The following is a 20614-nucleotide window of genomic DNA, read 5'->3' as shown; positions in this document are numbered from 1 at the left end:
CGCCTTCTGAGAACTTTCCGGAAGTATTACCTACCTTTATTAAATTCTCCTCCTACCTCCGTTCACCACAGTCGTATATTCAATAATATGACACATAGAAAAAGCGACAGCTAGGTTAGCCAATAAAGTATCAAATCCCTTTCTCAGTTTTTAACCTGCCGTAGAGGCCAATCAGATATCTAATTCCGGGTCCAGAGGTGGTGCATCCGACACTGGGCCCAATGGAAGCCTCAATGGTGGGAGAGGCGGGACCAGACCTACGGACGCCGAAGAGCGGTCGGCGTCCCAAGGGCCGGAAAGATGGCGGTCCTGGCACCTTTAATTGCTCTAGTGTATTCAGTGCCGCGACTTTCACGATGGCTGGCCCGACCTTACTACCTTCTGTCAGCCCTGCTCTCTGCTGCCTTTGTACTCGTGAGGAAGCTGCCCCCTGTCTGCCACAGTCTCCCTACGCAACGCGAAGACGGTAACCCGTGTGACTTTGACTGGGTGAGCGACCCCCGCCTTAGGACCCCGCGACCTTGACTGTCCCTGCCCCTGCCCCTGTGATTGCATCCGGCAGCCCCGAGGTTTACCTTTTTGAGAACATCTGAGGTTCCGAGCCTCTAGCGGACTTAACAGACTATTAGGAGTGTAGGGCGTGGATCGTCATCGAGCCTAAACCTCTTGTTTAGAATGGGAAAACATCCGGTTAGCCTGCACAACAGCCCAAGTCTTCTCCCTTTTGAGTCCAAGCTCCTTTCTGTCTCACAGTTCACAGTCGACAACAGACCTACCCAAACTAGGCAAGTACACTGTTTGCCAGAGCTGCTCATTATGTAAAGCCTTTTGAGGAACCAGTGAGTTAAACAAGGCAAATAGTATACTTGTTTTATTGATGAAGAAATTGATCTAGGCGTGGTTAGGCGACTTGTCCAAGGTCACACAACTAGTGAGTGACTAGGACTTGAAACCACTCTTCGGCTATGGTATCAGCACGCTCTGTCAGCCATTGCTTAATTCAGTTAACAATTACTGAGTGAGGATTGTTAATGCTACGCACTGTGCTGCATCCTGGGGATGTAAAAATGAATAAAACTGTTAGGGCTATTGAAATGGAATTGTAAAAAATACATTGCAGAGAAATCTATCTCACGCCTCTTGCAGTATTCCCTGAGCTGGAGTGGAGAGACCACTCAGAAAAATAAGTTGAAGCTCTCTGACCTCTGCTGTGTAGCCGCATCTGTGTTCTGGGAAAGGAGGATCACCTGAGTTTTTGTCCTTTTTTCAAAGCCCCAAAATGAGCCTTGACCTTTAACAGAGCCCACTTCCTTACTTTTATTGTCCATCCCTTGTTTACTTTTTCATACTTCCTCTGTCCTTTCCCAGTGTTATTAATTAGCTCAAATGTAGCCATGCTACTTCAAAAGATTCTATTTTTATCTATACCACTTTAACCAAAATGAGACTCAAACATATAAGTGGATAGTAATAAAGATTTTAATAAAAGGAGGGACCTTTTATACAATAAATTTCTCTGTATTCTCTTGTCTTAATTATGTGCAAAATACTGTGTAAGGTTTTATATTTTCATATTACTCTGTTTTGTTTTTAAACTATGTAGGGTTTATGGCCAGTGTTTGTTTTCCTGGAAAATCTGTGTTTTGCTGATTTACCTTGGTGATTTGTAAATTAGAATATAAGGTAAATAATGTTAGCAATAACAGGTAAACTTCAAAATTTCAGTGGCTTAACAGAATAAAAGTTTATTTCTATTTTATTAAATAAAAAGAAAGAATCAAGTATTTTGCTTTTCCTTTACATACTGTCAGAGTAACCAAATGATTGATACAGAAAAATTTGAGCTAATGCAGAAGGAGTGATAGCATTTACAAGTCATGTAGCATTCTCGAATGCAATAATACATGTAGACAATGATCATCTAAAGCCATCAGATGAAAGGTTGCTATGTCCTCTGAAGTGATTCAGTAGGGAGTACCTAGTACCTCCTATGATATATTTTTGGCAAAAGATTTGGATTTCATTGTATTCACATCTCTAGATTTCGTTACCATTTTACAAGAATTATGGGAAATAGAGGATCATCATCGTCAGAACGCACACCATGAGTATTGCCAGCAGCCAAATCCAAGAAAGTCAGACAGTTGACAGTGCAAATGACTCAAGGTCTTCAACAGATAAATAGCCTGGGATAGAAAGGAAGAACAGGTATCCTTTCGAGATTAAAGAAGACCAAAGAAACACATTGGCCAAATGCAATTTGTGGTTCTTGCTTGCTTGTTCCTGATTTGAACAAACAACTGTACAAAGTTGTACAAAATCTAATACTTTGTTCTTTGAATTTGAATAAGGGCCAGGTATTAGATAACAATAAGTAATTATTGTTAATTTTGTCAGGTATGATAATGGTGTTTTGGTTTGTTTTAAAAAAGAAGTCCTTGGGACTTACCTGGTGGCGCAGTGGTTAAGAATCCACGAGCCAGTGCAGGGGACACGGGTTCAAGCCCTGGTCTGGGAAGATCCCACATGCCGTGGAGCAGCTAAGCCCGTGCACCACAACTACTGAGCCCACACGCCACAACTGCTGAAGCCCACGTGCCGCAACTACTGAAGCCCGTGTGCCTAGAGCCTGTGCTCCACAACAAGGGAAGCCACTGCAATGAGAAGCCCACGCACCGCAACAAAGAGTGGCCCGCCACTTGCTGCAACTAGAGAAAGCGCGTGCGCAGCAATGAAAACCCAGTGCAGCCAAAAATAAATAAATGAATAAAAATTTTTTTAAAAAGTTCTTATCTGTAAGCAATACATACTGAAGTATTTACAGGTGAAATGATGTAGTTGGAATTTGCTTTAAGTTCCTCCAGCAAAAGAAATGGGTAGCATAGATGAAATTGAACCATATTGGCAAGATATTACTATTGAAGCTGAGTAATAGGGGTTTATTAAGGTATTGTAGGGGTCAGAAAAGAGTTTTCCCTTTACCCTTCTGAGGTCTTGCCTGAGACCCCCTAATAAAAGACAGATTAAAGACAAATACAAACAAGTTTATTAACATGTATAACTTGTATACAGGGGAATACCCAGGGAAAAATCAGTAACTCAAAGAGGTGGCTTCCAGCTTATATGGCATCTTCAACAAAGAATAATAAGTTTGTGGAGAAATGACAGGATGAAGGAAAGAGTTTTAGGCTTGCAAGAGCAGAAAACTGTGGAAAGGTAAACTAATGGTAGATAAAGGCTAGTTTGTTATGTAGATTCCTGTGGTGCTGTCTCCAGGTTGATAGGGTCTAAAGTTATCTCCCCTGATTAGTTTTGTCCTTGGTAAAGGTTGGAGGGACAGCTTTGAGAATTTACGTCCTACCTTTCGACAGATAGGTAGAGGGCAGGGAGCTTTTCTTTATTCTACTTCTTCTGAATTGCCTTTAGACTCAAAATAATCCTTATGTCAAAGTGGCATATTTTGCTACCCTCAGTATCCTCTTTGCTTTTGTGTATTGTTTGAAAATTTCCTTAATAAAAAGCTTGAAAACAATGAATAAACAAGTGAACAACCAAGGGGGCTCAGGTTTATATAGTTATTCTGGAACCCTGTCTCATGCTGTCTTCAACTGATGGCCTTAAGATCATCCCAGCATCATCAAGTCAGCAGATGAAGAAAGAAAGCTGGACTGCAAGGGCATACATACCCTTTCTTATTTTATTTATTTATTTTTTGGTACACGGGCCTCTCACTGCTGTGGCCTCTCCCGTTGCGGAGCACAGGCTCCGGACGCGCAGGCTCAGCGGCCATGGCTCACGGGCCCAGCTGCTCCGTGGCATGTGGGATCTTCCCGGACCGGGGCACAAACCCGTGTCCCCTGCATCGGCAGGTGGACTCTCAACCACTGGGCCACCAAGGAAGCCCTACATACCCTTTCTTAACCACCTGGGCACAGAAGAGGCACATCACTTCCATTCACATTCCATTTAGGAGTACTAGTCACATGGTTCTCCCTAGATCCAAGGAGGGAGTCTACCTGCAGTATGCCCAGGAGAAAAAGGAAATAAGGTTTGGAGTATACGTGGCCAGTCCTTACCACAGACCCATTCTCTCTCTTAAGAGTATATTCCTTTTAGTCCTATCTCTGGTCTCCTGATTGGCCATACTTCCCTTTTTAAATTCATCTTTCCATAATTATAACTGCCAATTCGAATCCAGCTTCATTCTTGAAAACTCTTCCTAATTTCTACTCGGATGTAATATTTAGTAAGGTCTGTCACATTCCCTACCCCCCACTTTACATGTTCATTTCTAAATCCAGTCAGTTGCTTTTTGTTGGAGATTGGGGCTAAAAACCTAAGTCCCTGATTGCTAGCTGTAAATCGCAGTTAATTGGTTCTGTCTGAAGTAAAGATTTGGATCCCTGTATTATAAACAGAAAGGTATGGAAAGCCTCAGACCCTCCCCCTATACTTTCTCTCACAAAGTCCTTGTTATTCTTTTTTTTTTTTTTTTTTGCGGTACGCGGGCCTCTCACTGTTGTGGCCTCTCCCGTTGAGGAGCACAGGCTCTGGACGCGCAGGCTCAGCGGCCATGGCTCACGGGCCCAGCCGCTCCACGGCATGTGGGACCTTCCCGGACCGGGGCACGAACCCGTGTCCCCTGCATCGGCAGGCATACTCTCAACCGCTGCGCCACCAGGGAAGCCCTGTTATTCTTCATTGCAGTCTTTATTCTTTGAAATTATGTCATGTTTATCGTCTGTCTCACTCATTCACACAGAGCTTACATTCTAGAAAGAGAAAGAACAGTAAGCCAAGGGTACTGAAAACGATCTTTGAGAGCTTTGAAAGGCCTCCTTCAGCTCTCAAATTATATTAAAGGTGCATGGATTATCACTATGAATATTAGGTGGAGAGGAATGATTTAACTTAAATTTTAAAAAATGGAATAACCATATGTTTTATGAATGGAATATTACTGAGAAAGTTTACCTGGAAAAGTTTTATTTTACCAGGGTCACACTGAGTTGATTGTAATATCTACAGTTTTATACCATATACTTTATATTAACTCTTTCATACTCATCTTATTTAATCCTCACAGCACCACTTTGAAATATTCAATCAAAGAAACCAAAGCTCAGAGGTTAAGTGCTTTGCTGAAGGGCACCAGCCAGTTTGTGGCAGGGATAGAACTGGAATGTAGATCTTCTGACTGGTGTTTTCCCCACTACACCTTAGCTGACTCCAGTTATTTCGCTATGGTTACCATTCCCAGTGTGGATCTCTGTTGGTTTTTATTACATATTTGGCTCCCTTACTCACCCAAATCATTTCTGTTCATGGCATTCCTGTCACTCTGATTCTGTTCCAGAGAGAAGTAGAGATCCTGATGTTCCTCAGTGCCATTGTAATGATGAAGAACCGCAGATCCAGTAAGTGTAGCCTGCTTCTCTGTCTCTCAAGATTAGGACTAGTGACCTCTGAGGTGCTTTCATCCATGTTATGAGAGGGGCGTTATTTGGTGAACTTGTCAATCATTCCGTGCCAAGGCTGAATTTGATCTTGGACTTTCTTTTTTTTTTTTTTGCGGTACGCGGGCCTCTCACCATTGTGGCCTCTCCCGTTGCGGAGCACAGGCTCCGGATGTGCAGGCTCAGTGGCCACGGCTCATGGGCCCAGCCACTCCGCGGGATGTGGGATCTTCCCGGACCAGGGCACGAACCCGTGTCCGCTGCATCGGCAGGCGGACTCAACCACTGCGCCACCAGGGAAGCCTGATCTTGGACTTTTATCCTCTTCCCCCTCTCCCATTTCAAAATACTCCAGGAACAGGGGCAAATAATAGGTCAAAGGAGCGTGCAGCCCAACCTGACCTGTGACATCTCTGTGTTTCAGTCACCGTGGAGCAACATATCGGCAACATCTTCATGTTTAGTAAAGTGGCCAATGCGATTCTTTTCTTCCGCCTGGATATTCGCGTGGGCCTGCTTTATCTCACGCTCTGCATAGGTAAGGAGACCGCAAGACTTGGTTGTGGGAACCAAATTCCATCCCCAAATCAGGTTCTCCATAACCTTCTGCCATATCTTATACCTAATTAATTATGTGTGAGCCTCAGATGATAAGAATCTACAGAGATTTTAAGAGGAAGGGAATGTGTCTGTGTATGTCCACAAAATGCACTCTTTGGTGCTTGAAATCTTTGAGTTGCTTTGAAAGTAAATCCCCTGCCCAAGGCCTTATATGTTTCCTGTGACGACTTTTTTCTGTGTTTAGTGTTCCTGATGACATGCAAACCCCCGTTGTATATGGGCCCTGAGTACATCAAGTACTTCAATGATAAAACCATTGATGTGAGTACTCTTTCTCCCTCTGTTTCTTGGGTCCCTTGTGGGTGATTTTGTAGTTGTGCTCTCTCCTCACTAGGAGGAACAGCAGTGCTTCAGAATGGAAGTCAAGGGCACTCGTTCACTGTGGCATCTAGAGGAGAGGTATAGGGAAGCCAGGATGAGGAATTAGGTGCTAAAGTTGAATCTTTCCAGGAGCCTGTGTAATCCGGTTCACTGTTTGTTCTCTGTGTGTGACAGGAAGAGCTGGAGCAGGACAAGAGGGTCACTTGGATCGTGGAGTTCTTTGCCAATTGGTCTAATGACTGCCAGTCATTTGCTCCTATCTACGCTGATCTCTCCCTCAAGTGAGTAGGACAAAGGGAGGGATGACAGAAATTATACCTTCCCTCTTATTGTTTTTGGCCTTGATTTTTGCATATTGCAACCAAAGGCACTCCCACCCCCATCCCCAAATATCTGTACTTCTACTTCATTGATTCATTCTCTCTTCTTTCACCGTGTTAAATAATATATTCTTCTCAGGTACAACTGTACAGGGCTAAATTTTGGGAAGGTGGACGTTGGACGCTACACTGATGTTAGTACACGGTATGTAAGGGCCTGGGCAGGGTATCATTCAGAGTGATATACACAGATGCATTTACAGAGCACCTTCTGGGCCCTGTAGGTACCAAGTGAGCATGTCACCCCTCACCAAGCAGCTCCCTACCCTGATCCTATTCCAAGGTGGAAAGGAGGTCATGCGGCGGCCACAGATTGACAAAAAAGGACGAGCTGTCTCTTGGACTTTCTCTGAGGTATATGCAAGAGTGGGCAAGTTTTGGAGGAGGGTGTGGAACAGTAGGTAAGTTTTAGAGCCTAACCTGGGTTTAATTCCTAGTTCTGCTACTTGCCCATAAACATTGAGAGTGTGGACTAGTTATTAGACCTCATTCATGAATTCACTTAGCAGATTTATACTGTTTCTACCATGTGCCAGACATGGTAGTACTGGGCAACAATTATTTGTTAAGATTTAGTCTCAATGGCTCTTGTACCTATAGTCTTTTTCCTTGGCAGTACATTGGAGATGGTAGCACCTGGCTCACAGGTTTTGTTTTGCAGGTTACATTAAATAATGTAACCATAATTCTTGGCACAGTGACCGGCACATAATACGTATATATCAGTTGAGTTTTCCAGGTACCCAAAAAAGGACAGCTGGGTTAGAGTAGATTCCTGTCCTTTGCTTCCTCCTTTCCTAGACCGTGTCTATACAATTGACCCTTGAACAAATGGGTTAGAACTGTGTGGGTCTGCTTATGTGGACATTTTTCAATAGTAACTACAGGGCTTCCCTGGTGGCTCAGTGGTTAAGAATCCGCCTGCCAATGCAGGGGACACGGGTTCGAGCCCTGGTCCGGGAAGATCCCACATGCAGCAGAGCAACTAAGCCCATGAGCCACAACTACTGAGCCTGCGCTCTAGAGCCCGCGAGCCACAACTACTGAGCCCACGTGCTGCAACTACTGAAGCCTGCGCGCCTAGAGCCCATGCTCTGCAACAAGAGAAGCCACCGCAACGAAGAGTAGCCTCCGCTCACCACAACCAGAGAAAGCCCGTGCGCAGCAACAAAGACCCAACACAGCCAAAATAAATAAATAAATTTATTAAAAAAAAAAAAAAGTAAGTACAGCACTACACGATCTATGAGGTTGGTTGAAGCCGCCACACTTGTGGAACCACGGATTCAGAGGAACTGTGGATACGGAAGGCGGACTCTAAGTTATAGGTGGATTTTTGACTGTAAGAAGGGTTGGCGCCCCTAACCCCACACCTTTGTTTAAGGGTCAACTGTACTTACTTCCCAGACATGACGCCCCCTTCCAACCTGAACCCTGATGTGTGCACCTCTTTTGCACAGGAGAATGTGATCCGAGAATTCAACTTGAATGAGCTATATCAACGGGCCAAGAAGCTATCAAAGGCTGGAGATAATACCCCCGAGGAGCATCCTGTGGTCCCAGTGCCCACTGCAGTGCCAGATGGGGAGAGCAAGAAGGACAAATAGGATCCCTGCCTTCAGTACTTCATCTCCTGTCAGTCCCAGGCACCTCTGAGGCCCTGCCCTTTCTGTAGCCACAAGCGTTGCCTGAGGCCTTGGCCTTTTTTTTTTTTTTTCCCTGTTTGGCTCTGCCTAGGAGGGGCAGGATATTGCTTCTGATTTTTAAGAGGCATCCAGGGAAATGACAGGTGTCCTCCAGGAAGGCCTCTACTGCTGTGGTCTGCTATTTGACTGGAAGGAGGGAAAGATCTTATATGGTGGAGGGAGAAATGCTTTCCTTCCAAGCTTGGGCCAGTGTGTCAACTGCTGTGTGCTGGCCACACATCTCCATCGCACGCTGGTTTCATTATTCCTCATAGTGGATATACACAGCCTGCTTAGATTAGATTAAACCCTAACATAACAGGCCAAGATGCAGAGTTAGTGCTAAGATTTTTCCCTCAAGACTCTTGCTTCTTTAAGCCCTTTTGGCTTGGTCTGTGGCCTATATTTAAAAAGTATAAGCCTGTCACTGGTCCCAAGGAGAAACCTTTAACCACAGAGTTTTCTCATTGAAAATAGTATTGAATAATCTCCCTATTTTATGGAGATTGGGAGGAAGGGGAATAGAAGTTTGAGACTTCCTTTGTGTGGTGGGCCCTGGAGGAGAAAGCCCCTGGGCAGGGTCTCACTTACCCTCCTGCGTCCTCCCCACACCCAGTTGATGGTTTTCCATAATAAAGAGACTGGAATTTACTTTTGATTGCGCCTTTGTGTGTTATTCATGTATTAGAAAAGCTAGGCAACTGCAGAGGAGTTGTCCATCTTAATTTCAAAGGGCATCCTGATCAGTTTCACCAAGTGCTGTACGTCGGTCCCCAGGATTGCGAAAAGCTGGAGAAGGTTTAGATTCCCTAACCCTAGAGTTAAGTTGTCTTGGTTTGGGATTGGTCCGCGGGTCCCCGGAAGGAGGTTTCGGGTAGGGATCGTGATGCACACCATTTAGCTGGTCGCGCGGTTACAGAAAAGCCTGTGTGAAGCCAGGCTCGTTGTCAGAGCTGCCCGCCCCCCCCAGCACTGGTGGCTCGGTCTGGAGCCTACCTCCCCCGTCTCTACGTGCTGAGTGGCTCTGCCCGAAGGCCCCGCCCCCAGGCCACGTGGGCGCCCACCGCCACGCTTTCTGCAGTTTAAGAGGTTTTGTTTGGAGAGCCGAGTGGGTTGCGGTTTGGATCTTGGAGCTTGGCTGGCCTCTCCTCGGTGGCCGCGTCTCCACCCTATTCCCGCCCCAGGTCGGCTCGGTTCCCAGCCGGGCTCCAGGCGCCATGGCTTCCCGCGGGAGGAAGCGGAAGGCCGAGGCGGCGCTGGCCGCAGCGGCCGAGAAGCGGGAGAAGCCGGCTAGCAGCCAGAAGGGAGTGGAGGAGGCGAGCGTCGTTATCGAGCATTGGTGAGGGGTTCTGGGGGGTAATGGGGGGCGGGCAAGGGCGCCGCAGACCAAGGGTCCCAGTCTCTGACCTCCCCCATCTCTCCTTAGCATGAGCTGACGCGTCTACGGGCGCAACGCCGCGGCCCTGAGCCAGGCGCTGCGCCTGGAGGCCCCGGAGCTTCCAGTGAAGGTGAACCCTACCAAGCCCCGGAGGGGCAGCTTCGAGGTGACACTGCTGCGACCCGACGGCAGCAGTGAGTGATGGCCCGCGGCGGGGCGTTGGGGGGCATGGATCCGAGGCGAGGAAGCGCTGGTCTCAAACCGCCGCAGCCTCATGATTTCGGGGACTTGCTGGTGGATTGCAAAGTAATTTCGCTTCACGTGCACTTTTCCCAGGTGCGGAGCTCTGGACTGGGATTAAGAAGGGGCCCCCACGCAAACTCAAGTTCCCTGAACCTCAAGAGGTGGTGAAGGAGCTGAAGAAGTACCTTTCGTAGGGAGGTTTGGGCAGAAGTCCTCACGCTGAGGTTTGATATGGGAAATGGGGGAGAGTGGACTGATCTTGGTGTGGCTATTGGCGGAGCAGCACTTACTGTTAAACCCCTTATTTCACACAGGACCTACATTTTCATAATTCTTTTCTGCTCTCAGGATTTCCTCTAGTGGGAATACCTCTTCCCCTTACTGGTGGGAAAAACTGAAGTCCGCAAAAAATGATTTCTATCCAGTGTGCCCTTTGCTAATTCCATGTTTCATTTCATTGTCTTTGAGCTAAGTCGTGGAATACCGATGGTAATGTAAATGATTATAAAAATGCAAATTGTGTCCTTAGACAATGCAGTTAATTGTTGCCCTTGGGGTGTAGACCAGTTTTACATATTTAAAAAAACTCATTTTCCTGTAAATCCCACTTATTTATTGGGGATTCCCTTATTTATCGGTAAGGGTTATAATTCTCCCCTTTCCTGATCAAATCTTTGTGTAACTTCAGGTATGCCTACTCCTGTCCTCTTGTCTTTTTTGTTACTGGTGTGTTGTTTCTGTTACCACCCCATGTAATAACCCTGCATTGTAGTCCTCTCACGCCTGGTGACAGGATTTGACCTTGTCTTTATCCCTAGTGCTTTATAGAGTGCTTTGGCATGTTGTCAGGCACTTGATACGTTGAGGGAGATGTGGGGGGAGGATGCAGTCCTTGAGCTCTCCTGGGTTTGTGGGTTCAAGGGAGGAGGGCTGGCCATATGATTGCCTGGAGCCCTTCTCTAACTTTTTTCCCACTCTCATTTTCACAGCCTCTGTCCCTGGTGATGTTGGAGCATTTATGACGGGACATGGCCAAACTTCAGTCATGTGCCTGAAGCTGTGGTTTCTTCTCCAGAAACGGTGGTTCAGTTGTGAGGCAATCCTCTAGTAAGGCACTGAAAAGTTCTTGGATTGGTTTCATAAAAATTAAAGTATTTGAGTTTGATATCTATGAGTAATGAAGTAAAACTTAATCTTATGGTAAAGGGATGCCCTAAGCCAGCCTTATGGGATTGGTCCCCCTTGTGTTTTTCATAACCTAAGGTCACCAATTAACCTGGAACTCCTGTGGTCCCTGTTAAAGCATGTGAAATACTTGTAAAAACTATGGGGAAAAACTAAATAATTTCTTTTTAAAACAGCAGCTGTTATCTTTTTCAACTCACTTCTCCGAAGTGATGATGGAAGTACATCTTCCTGGCCCCTGTGGAGGTTCTGGCTAGACTAACCATACTGGCAGTGACTAAGCCACGCATATTAGGTACTAGACAATATCCTGTCACTCCCACCCACTTAGTGTTCCATCCCAGCATTGCTTCACACCTCCTTGTGGAACATTTTCTCTCCCACAGAACCCCCACCACAGAGGGCTGGTCTTTCTCAGCTCTTCCTGAATCAGTTATTAGATGCCTCTTGACCTGGGAGAACTGGCTTTGGCTGTTGGCTATTACCTATGACCCACTAGAGTTGTGACACACAGTTTATTGTTTCACTTGTCACTAACTGCAAAATAGATTATAAAGAGGTAAGATGGTTCAAGTTCATAATTTTCTACTCATGGAACGATTTTTGCCTGCCTCCAAAAGCCTGGGGAGGGAAGGAGAGCTGGGGGTGTATCTGCCTCTTGTGCTAAGAGGACAGGGCATGTGCCAGCCCGCCCGTGTACCTTCTGTTAGCCAACATTTCCCACCCTCCCAGTCCCTCTAACCTGCCCTCCCCACTCCATTACGTTAGTATGTCCACCTCTGTTTCTGACTCTGAGGAAGGGTCGGGCCATACGGAGGGAATACTCATGGGCTCAATCCCCTCTGACATCGAGTCCACCACATCAATCTCTTCCTCTTCAGGGCTAGCAGGAAGTGGATCCAACAACTCAGAGTTGCCAAATCCCTCCTTGCTTGCCTCTGGAGCAGGGTATAATACTTCATCCGTAGTTAGGGACACTTCCAGCCCAGTCTCCACCCAGTTTGAACAGGGAGGTGAGAGGTCCCCATAGGACCTTTGGGGAGGGTCAAGGGAGTTGATGTGGAAAAGTTTGTCTCTCTGACCATCCAGTGGCTGGGAGCTGGGAATTTCCAGGTCTGGAGTCCAAGAGCCTCCCATTGAAAGCACCTCCCCTTCACTCACCTCAGAGGGCATGACAAGGGGGCTAAAAGGCTCAATTGGCCCTTTGTTCTCACCAGCAGGTTCCTTTTCCAATCCTGTGATTTCCCTGGGCCAGAGCTCCACGTCTGGCAAACACCATTCTTCCCCTTCGATCCAGTTCTTTCCTGTTTCTGTCAGGTGATAACTAGGGGTCCTGCAGCCCTCAGCCCGGGGACTCTCCAGAGACCCTATGGGTGGCTCGATGTCTGAGCCACAGAGCATGAAGTCCAGGATTTCCTCCAGCTCGCTGGTGGCAGCAGCACTGGTGATTCGGTACTCCTCAGCCTCGCACGGCTGCCCGAGCAGGGCTGTGTCAAATGCATAGGGCTCTCTGCAGTCAATATCCAATCCCGGTTCCTTCCCTATCAGCTCTGGACTGGACCCAAACCCGGACTTCACCACTGGGTTGTCTGGGGAGCGGCCAGCACAGAGCAGAATGTCTTGTAGCCTAGAGTGCATGGGGGAGTCCTCACACAGGTCTATTCTAGCAGATGTCACTTCCTGCTCATCACCTGAGGACGGCTGAGTCCCTGGAGGCTCTTTTGAGTCTTCAGGTTCTGGGATCTGAGGGCTATCTTGAGAGTTTTTGAGGGGAGGCTCTTGAACTACCTCCCAGCAGGTCCCGTTGACGATCTTGCGAAGCTTCACTCTGCCGACCTGCCCCTCTGCAGGGTCTGAGTTAGGTGCCCTGACCTCAGGGCTCTGCTTCCTGTTCCCAGCCGACTTTCCAAGACCAGATTGGCTTGGGGTGCTCTGTAGAGGACTAGTTCGCCCTGTTTTCTGCTTGTCCTCTGGTGCTTCTTTCTTTATACTCTTCTGCCGCCAGAGACGCCGGCCAGGGGCTGGGGGTACTGAGCTGGGTCCACTTAAAAGGCCGGCAGGCTTGGACGTACAGACATCAAGAGACAGCTTTGAGCGGCTCAGCCTGATCTTCCTGGGCAACAGTCGCTCGTCCACAGAGGCGTACAAGCTGGGTGGGGAAAGTGCTGTAGGACCAAGGGCAGAGTAACTTTTGTTCTCTTTAGGTCCCTGACTGTGGCTTGATGGTGAAGAGCCTTTTTCTTGTGGAGTTGGGCAGGCTCTGGCCTTCCTCTTGAGCAGAAGCGTGCCCGACCGGTTCTCTGTGTTCTGTCGGTTGTTCTCCTGGGGCCCCTCCTCCTTCCCTGAGGACTTCAATCTCACTGCCCCAAGAGGACAGGGAGTCTGGGTAACAGGTAGTGGAGTTCGTGGGCGGCAGATGGATGCCACCACCCTGGCAGAGATGGGAGCAGCACTTGGAGGTTGTAGGCACTCCCTGTTCAGTCTTCGACCCTGAGGGGCCTTCACCAACTTCCCACCCTCTAGATGGAGGGATTCTAGCTCAGATACACGGAGCTGCCGGGCAGCAGAAAGCACATCCTGGGCTTCTTCTCGAGATACTTCCATCTCTGAGGTATACAGGAAGTCCACCAGCTTCCTAAGTGTCCTGATCTTCAGGCCCCCCAGCTCGAGCACCACCTTCCGACCCTGAGCTGGCCTCTCCCGCTCCAGGCGCTCTGTGAAGAAGGGGCTGCAGGCCGAAAGGATGCAGCAATGGGCTGGGACTGCCTCACCTGGAGGGAAACCCAAACACTTTTTATGTGTCTCATGCCGACTGGCATGTTCACGGGTTAAGCACAGACATTACTAACTAAATGTGCTGCCTCTTCTCAGTTTCCCTCCACATTAGTTGAAGGATAAATTTAGTTCTGCCTGCCTGGAACATTCTGCCATTACCTAGTTAACTCAGTTTTTACCTATTTTAGGCTTTCAGAAAGGCTTCCCCCACCCTACCCCGTCTGGGTTAGGTGCTCTGCAGCTATCGTAGCATTCAGCTATCTGCACTGTAAGTGTCCATCTCCTTCACTAAACTGTAAGCTCTGTGAGGACAGAGACCGTGTCTGTCTTGCTCACTGAAGTATATAGCCCGTGCTTGACACAAAGTAGGGGATCAAATACCTGCTGAGTAAATGTTTTTGACTCACACAAGAGTTTAAAACTTTCTATAGAAGCTGCTTGTGGTCTAACAGATCATGAGCTCTGGATATGGATGATCAGGGCTCAGTTCTCTCCTGAGCTCTCTTCACTGCCTGGTATCCACTGTCCTGAACAACCTTCTCATTTTATGGGCACTTCATGGGCAATTTCCATCTCTCCAATGGCTTCAGTTACCAAAGGCTTGCTGATGACTCCCAGATTCTACACCTGCCCAGGTATCTTTTCTGAGATATTAAGCATGCCGTAGCCTGCATGACTACATGGAGGTCCCACAAGTACCTCCAATGTAATCTTTCTAGAAAGTGAACTCATCATTCCCCACACTCCAAAACTTCCCAATTTTTACTTCAAAATAAGATGGCACATTCATCCAATTACCCAGGCCTGAAAACCAGAAGTCATATTTGATTCTTTTCTCTTACCCACTGCATCTAGTCAAACATTAAGTTTTTTTAAAAAGCTAATACTTCTTGAGTCCTTATTATGTGCCAGGCGTCTGAGGATTTTAGCAGCATTAATTCATTCAATCTTCACTGCAACCTTGTGGGGTAGCTGTCATTACAGATGAGTAAACTGTGGCATAGTGAAGTAACATGCCCACAATTACAGTTAAGGAGCAGGGACAAGGTTTGAACCCAGGGCTACAGTCTATGCTCTTAACTGCAGCAAGTTTTGTAAATTCTCTTGAATAGCTCATAAACTATATATTTCTTTCTATTCTCAGTGCCTTAGTTCAGGCCATTCCCTCTCTCCTGGATTCCAAAATAGCCTCCTATCTGGGCTCAGTAACAATCTAATAATTCTCATTGCAGCCCCAGTGCTGTTTCTAAAGCAGTTAGGACCTTCTTGAAACCTTTAAATACATTTCTCAGTGTGCTGAGGATAAGACCAACTTCCTTGGTATGACACTTCAGACCTGCTGATCTCTCTAGCCACACCTCTGATCAATACACTCATAGTCTGTGCTCTAGCCATAATGAACCACTCGCAAATCCCTGGTCACGTGTGTACATCTCTGTACATGCTGTTTTCTCTGCCTGGGAAAATCTTACCCATTTCCTCCTACTTCTATGTGTCCTTCACAACTCACCTATGGGGTTATTTATTTATTTATTTTTAACAGTTGATTTTTTTTTTTATTTATTTTTTGGCTGCATTGGGTCTTCGTTGCTGCGCGTGGGCTTTTCTCTAGTTGTGGTGAGCCGGGGCTACTCTTCGTTGCGGTGCGCGGGCTTCTCATTGCGGTGGCTTCCCTTGTGAAGCGTGGGCTCTAGGCGTACGGGCTTCAGTAGTTGTGGCACGCGGGCTCAGCAGTTGTGGCTCGCGGGCTCTAGAGCACAGGCTCAGTAGTTGTGGCGCACGGGCTTAGTTGCTCCGTGGCATGTGGGATCTTCCCGGACCAGGGCTCGAACCCGTGTCCCCTACATTGGCAGGCAGATTCTTAACCACTGCGCCACCGAGGAAGTCCCCTATGGGGTTATTTCCTCCAAGAAATTGTCCCTAACACCCATCCCCCAACCTACTCAAGTCTGTGAAGGATGCTCCTCTTTAGTGCTCCTGTATCAGCTTATACTCACCCCAATGTTATACTGCCCGGTTATCTGGATGCACTGGTTATTTGAACGTCTCCCCTTTACGTGGTTTCCTTACGAGGATGGACTTACCTTCATATATGCTATATGTATGGCATATATATATATACCTTCATATATACTATATATACTTCATATATACTATATGCCATGCTAGTAAAGTACACCGGGCAGTTGAAACTTTTTATGTTTATTTTGAATTAAGGAATACATCCCAACTCTGCACTTCCTAAGAGAACCAACAGACAAGTCACTTAACTCTCTAGGGCTCAATTCACTCATCTGTACTGCTGGAACCATGTAACATTCCACATCTCACAAGGCTGTTATAAGAATCAAATGAGACACTAAACTGTGCTATATGTACTCTGCAAACTGTAGAGTGTTACACAGTGTTGGCTGTCATAATCCTTTTTGATAAATGAAGAAAGTGAACTGGAAAGAGGTGAAGTTACTTGCTCATTTGTTACTGTTAGTAACAAAATTAGGATTTAAACTCGGACTCCTAGTCTTAGGCCTTTTACACTATACCAGGCTCTACCCCAAGCTGACTTAACATTTCAAGTGTAAAGGGAAGGGGTGGAAATAAGCTATATGTTTTTAGGTTTAACAACAAAACAATAAAAGCCATCAATTTGAAGACAAGAAAAAAGGAAAATATGTAATAGTATCATTTAAGTAAGTATCTAATACTTACATTGTGCTTCGTACGTTAAAAGTACTGTTCTAAGTGCTTTACGTATGTTAACTCAACGTTCACAACCATCCCACTACGGTGTATCCATGTTTTACCGAATTTCTGTGCTTATAAAACTTTATAATTAGTTTCATTTTTTAAGAGAAGGGGCATAATCTCACTTTCACTCATTGAAAAATGTACCTGTCCTAGAAACAGCTCTTTACCAAATAGCTTACAGCACTCAAAGGCAATAATTACACACTTTCCTGGTTTTGTCCTTCACTGCTTGGCCCTGAAGTCATTTTATCTTAGTCTATGGTGAGTTTTCAATTGAGTCCCTACTAGTCTCTTACCTTCTGCCTGCAGAAGGACATCACAGAACACACCACTCTGTTGCTGGTGATGAAGCTGCAGAAAAGCTAGCCGGAGGAACCGGGGATTCCTGTATAGGATTTTGGGACTGGCAGGAGAGGACATGTTGGTCTCTTAACAAACCTAGGTTTTCATGGATCAGATTCCTGTGGGTGAAATAATACCTTTCAGAAGCACAATTATACCTAATTTTTTTTTTTTTTTTTGTCTTTGAAATGACAGGGAAATTTTGAAAGTGGGAGACAAAAGCATGAGTTGAGGAACCGTAAGCCCAGGCATTGTGCCAAGGGTATCTCAAGAAAGAACATCCTAGTGGTTACAGGTGGGAGCTCAGAAACAGCCTAGATTTGAATCTCAGCTCTGTGATTTATTAGCTTAGCTGTATCATTTCAGGCAAATGACCTAACTTCTCTGGGTCTTACTTTTCTCATCTAGGAAATGGGAATTATAACAGTCCTGTACTTACCTCGTAAGGCTGTTTTAGAGATTTAATGAGTCCATTTTACCAAACTGCTTAGTACTGTGTCTGGCACGAAACTAGCACTCCAGAAATGGAGTTGTTATTATCCTTAAACCTTCCTCATTCACATTGCCAGAAACTCAACTCCTATGGCGCTCACTACTCATATTCTTCCTGAGCACCACATTTCTGAGTTTCACGGGTATATACTTCCCCAATTTAACACATTTTAACAAAACGCTATGGAGTATTAAATGACCTCTAGGAAGCCGTACACACCTCCTTTTCTCTGCGCTCACTCTATCACACTAACCAGCAGAGGGTGCACAGTAAGGAAAAGCTGCTGGACTTGGCGGGAAGGTCTCTCACAGCAGTAAGAATATTGCCACCGTGGCTTCGGATGTTCTTGACCGAAGTGAGCCTGACTCCACCTGGAAATGGGCAAAGAATCTGGCCTTTAGGTTTGTCAATCTGGTCAGTTCTCTGGCTAACAATAAAGCAAGGATAATTAAGCGTTCTACCCCTCCCAACACAAGCTGGGTATTCTGACTTCAGGCTCACTACGTCTCCAGCTTTTTGCACTGAGATCTCCACACTCACTGCACAGCTGGTGCTCCTTCCCTGGCACGCAGTTTTCTGTCAGGTGGCACAGAAGCTCCAAACAGTTCACGTCAAACTATCAGGAAAGAAAAGAGTGGAAAGGTAAATTAAGAAACTGTAGGCTCAGTTCCATCCCAGCCAGATAGATGGGGATATGGAGGATGGCAGCTGGTGCAAGGGCCCAGAGGTAGGCCCTGGGGAAGCTTCCCAATCCACCAGCACTGGGCCTTGTCCCCAGACCCAACCTGGAAGAGCTCTGCGGCAGGAGGTGCTCCTGCTGTCCTCTCCGTGCTTTGGTCCTCGGTCCGGCCTGCCTTGCTTCCTCCCAAGGTCCAGGCTCTCGCGGGACGCGGCTGGGGGTGGGGGTGGGGTTTAGCAAAGCTGCACAACGTCCTGAGGGTTCTCCCCATCCAGAACCAAGGGAATCGGGGTTGGCGGGGGAAAGCAGGGCTTCAGGGAAGGCCCTGCAAAGCTGGGCGCCTCGGCCCAACTCCTTTGAAGAGAGAGCTCTCGGCGCAAAGGTTTCTGGGAATGGAGCGTGGGGATCCCGGAGGCCCTAATTCAAGGCTCACCCAACACCGTCACCTCTGGCCGCACGGGCTTTGCAGCCACTCCCTGGTGCCCTCGTCCTGCCGCAGGCTCGGGGATCCTTATGCACTGGGAAGTGGTGACAGCGAAAGCCTGAGGCCACGCGGCCGGTGCCACACACCTCGCGCCACCTTTCCGCTCACCGCACGTCGCGGCCCCGACGTCCTTCCTCCTCCCCCAGCTCGCGGGCCTACGTCTGCCCGAATACGGTATCCCCATTGGCCGAGGCTCCTCAAAGAGCCAATCACAGGACGAGCGCTTTGGGCGGGGAGGCTAAGTCTCGAGGGACTTGGAGGCTGCGGGAAAGCGGTAGGGCTGCAAGAGGAAGGGGGAAGGGCCCGCTCGGAAGGAATTCTTCTGGAAGCCAGCCTCGTCCTCTGTACCCGATGAAAACACACGGAAAAGAGGCTCAGGACTCCCAACAGGGCAGGCTCCAAGGTGGTAGAAGGGCATCTGCGGCTTCCCTTTGAGGAGGCTGTGAATGGCCTCGGCCTCACTAAGAGTACCCCAGGCGTAATGGAGGAGAAGGCCTCTGGATGTCTCCAGTTGCACCTTGTCCCCCATGTCTCTACCTAGATGTCTCCTAAGGCCAGGAATGTTCTGGAACAAGGTCCTCGGGCTAGTTTCTGAACTCAAATTTTTCACAGATTCCACTCTAGCCCCGCATCTCGGAGACCTGGTGACCCAGGAGGTGGCAGAACTTTCCGTCTGGAGGGGGTCACTGGTGTTGATTTCCTTCGCACACTTCCCGACTGGAAACAGCTGTTCTTAGGGATGATATCAAAAATTAAAAGATCTCGAGATTAAACATTTAGAGAGAATGCCAAGCCACGTTAGAAATCTGGACAGCTGCTCTCTCCCCCGTGCCCGTTAGGACCCGGGTCCCGGCTTCGGGTAGCTGCCTGGTATGTCCAGCGCTGGACAGAGCCGGCTGAATCCAATGCCACTGGGGACAAGGTGTGGTGAATTCGCCCGGAGCAGCCCCCGCAGAGGCCAACTGGAAGCAGGAAGGACGATGTCTGAGAGAAGGGGAACCTGCCCACGGACAAAACGTAGAGGGGTGAGTAGTACAGGGCGCTCAAGTGTATCTTTATTGATATTTTACACCTTTTCAAGAAGGATTTGAGGTGGTTGATTGAAATATGCGGGGTGGGGGTGAATTTCCAAGTCAGGTAATATTTTCCCTAGTTTGAGGCTCCTGCTCTTAAAACGAAGAAAGAAACAAGGAACAGAAGACATTTTTGGTTGCCGTCATATTTTGAAGAGGTAGCAATTCGTGAAAGGACATAAAACTTAGCAGAAGGACAGGTTTTAGATGTTGTCAGCACCCACACACACACACACAAAGCGAGCAAGCAAGGAAAAACAGGCAGAACAATACTTGTTTACGCATCTGTTACTGTGGAATCAAGACTAGATTACGCAGGTGCAATACCACTATAGGTGAATCTTTGGCGTGGTAAAGAAAATATAAGTATTACATCTCCTCGTGAATATATTATCAGGATTAGATTAATTTTCAAGAGGTACGAGGACACACTTCTTGGTTTTATGTGTTTTTTTTTAAATTCAATTTTAGTTACATCTTGTGTTAGTAGATTTTCTAAAGGGAATGATAAATGGCCATCCTTCGCAGGGCTTCAAAAATGACAAACTTTGTATGGTAATGTGTTGTCATCAGAGGGTAGAAAAGAGCAAAAATGTTTTGTTTTCCTTCGTATGGATAGCCAGTGTTTTTTTGGAGTTGGATTTTTTAAAATTTCTGGGCTTCCCTAAAAAAAAAAAAAAAAAAAAAATTCTTCTCCTTGGCATTTATAGGTTTAGTCTGTTTTAGAAGTAGAGCCATCACAGCACAATGC

The 20614-nt window shown here is 47.0% G+C and overlaps 3 protein-coding genes across 4 annotated transcripts; 2 read left to right on the top strand and 1 right to left on the bottom strand.

Moving 5' to 3' along the window:
• Positions 1-174: 174 nt before the first annotated feature.
• On the top strand, positions 175-9121 carry TMX2 (thioredoxin related transmembrane protein 2). 2 transcript variants are annotated; one of them, XM_024749374.1, is made up of 8 exons: positions 175-489; positions 5357-5417; positions 5881-5994; positions 6262-6338; positions 6573-6679; positions 6858-6923; positions 7003-7132; positions 8239-9121. In XM_024749374.1, the coding sequence occupies exons 1-8, from the start codon at positions 301-303 to the stop codon at positions 8383-8385; spliced, it is 891 nt and encodes a 296-aa protein (XP_024605142.1). In that variant the 5' UTR covers positions 175-300; the 3' UTR covers positions 8386-9121. The 2 variants fall into 2 exon arrangements, with proteins under 2 accessions (XP_024605142.1, XP_024605143.1); XM_024749375.1 differs by lacking the exon at positions 8239-9121 and having other exon boundaries at positions 245-489; positions 6858-6912; positions 7003-7095.
• Positions 9122-9495: 374 nt separating this feature from the next.
• On the top strand, positions 9496-11251 carry SELENOH (selenoprotein H). The gene is made up of 4 exons (XM_024749040.1): positions 9496-9802; positions 9890-10035; positions 10178-10308; positions 11074-11251. Exons 1-3 carry the CDS (start codon positions 9681-9683, stop codon positions 10276-10278), a joined length of 369 nt encoding a protein of 122 aa, XP_024604808.1. The 5' UTR covers positions 9496-9680; the 3' UTR covers positions 10279-10308; positions 11074-11251.
• A 777-nt stretch (positions 11252-12028) lies between these two features.
• Positions 12029-17212, bottom strand: BTBD18 (BTB domain containing 18). The gene is made up of 2 exons (XM_024748574.1): positions 17089-17212; positions 12029-14040 (listed from the first exon to the last, which is right to left on the bottom strand). Exons 1-2 carry the CDS (start codon positions 17210-17212, stop codon positions 12029-12031), a joined length of 2136 nt encoding a protein of 711 aa, XP_024604342.1.
• Between the last annotated feature and the right edge of the window lie 3402 nt (positions 17213-20614).

The sequence above is a fragment of the Neophocaena asiaeorientalis genome, unplaced genomic scaffold, assembly GCF_003031525.2.
Source record: "Neophocaena asiaeorientalis asiaeorientalis breed wild unplaced genomic scaffold, Neophocaena_asiaeorientalis_V1.1 scaffold43, whole genome shotgun sequence".
Lineage (NCBI taxonomy): Eukaryota > Metazoa > Chordata > Mammalia > Artiodactyla > Phocoenidae > Neophocaena > Neophocaena asiaeorientalis.
This window is presented reverse-complemented; position numbering and strand designations above follow the sequence as displayed.

What these genes read in the sequence shown, in the direction of transcription:
- TMX2 (XM_024749374.1), top strand. Translation starts at nt 301, where the DNA reads ATGGCGGTCCTGGCACCTTTAATTGCTCTAGTGTATTCAGTGCCGCGA. An exon ending in TACACTGATGTTAGTACACG is followed by an intron (nt 6,924 to 7,002) that starts GTATGTAAGGGC and finishes TGGGCCCTGTAG; the next exon opens with GTACCAAGTGAGCATGTCAC. An exon ending in TCTCTTGGACTTTCTCTGAG is followed by an intron (nt 7,133 to 8,238) that starts GTATATGCAAGA and finishes TCTTTTGCACAG; the next exon opens with GAGAATGTGATCCGAGAATT.
- BTBD18 (XM_024748574.1), bottom strand. Translation starts at nt 17,212, where the DNA reads ATGTCCTCTCCTGCCAGTCCCAAAATCCTATACAGGAATCCCCGGTTC. An exon ending in TGTCCTTCTGCAGGCAGAAG is followed by an intron (nt 14,041 to 17,088) that starts GTAAGAGACTAG and finishes GTTTCCCTCCAG; the next exon opens with GTGAGGCAGTCCCAGCCCAT.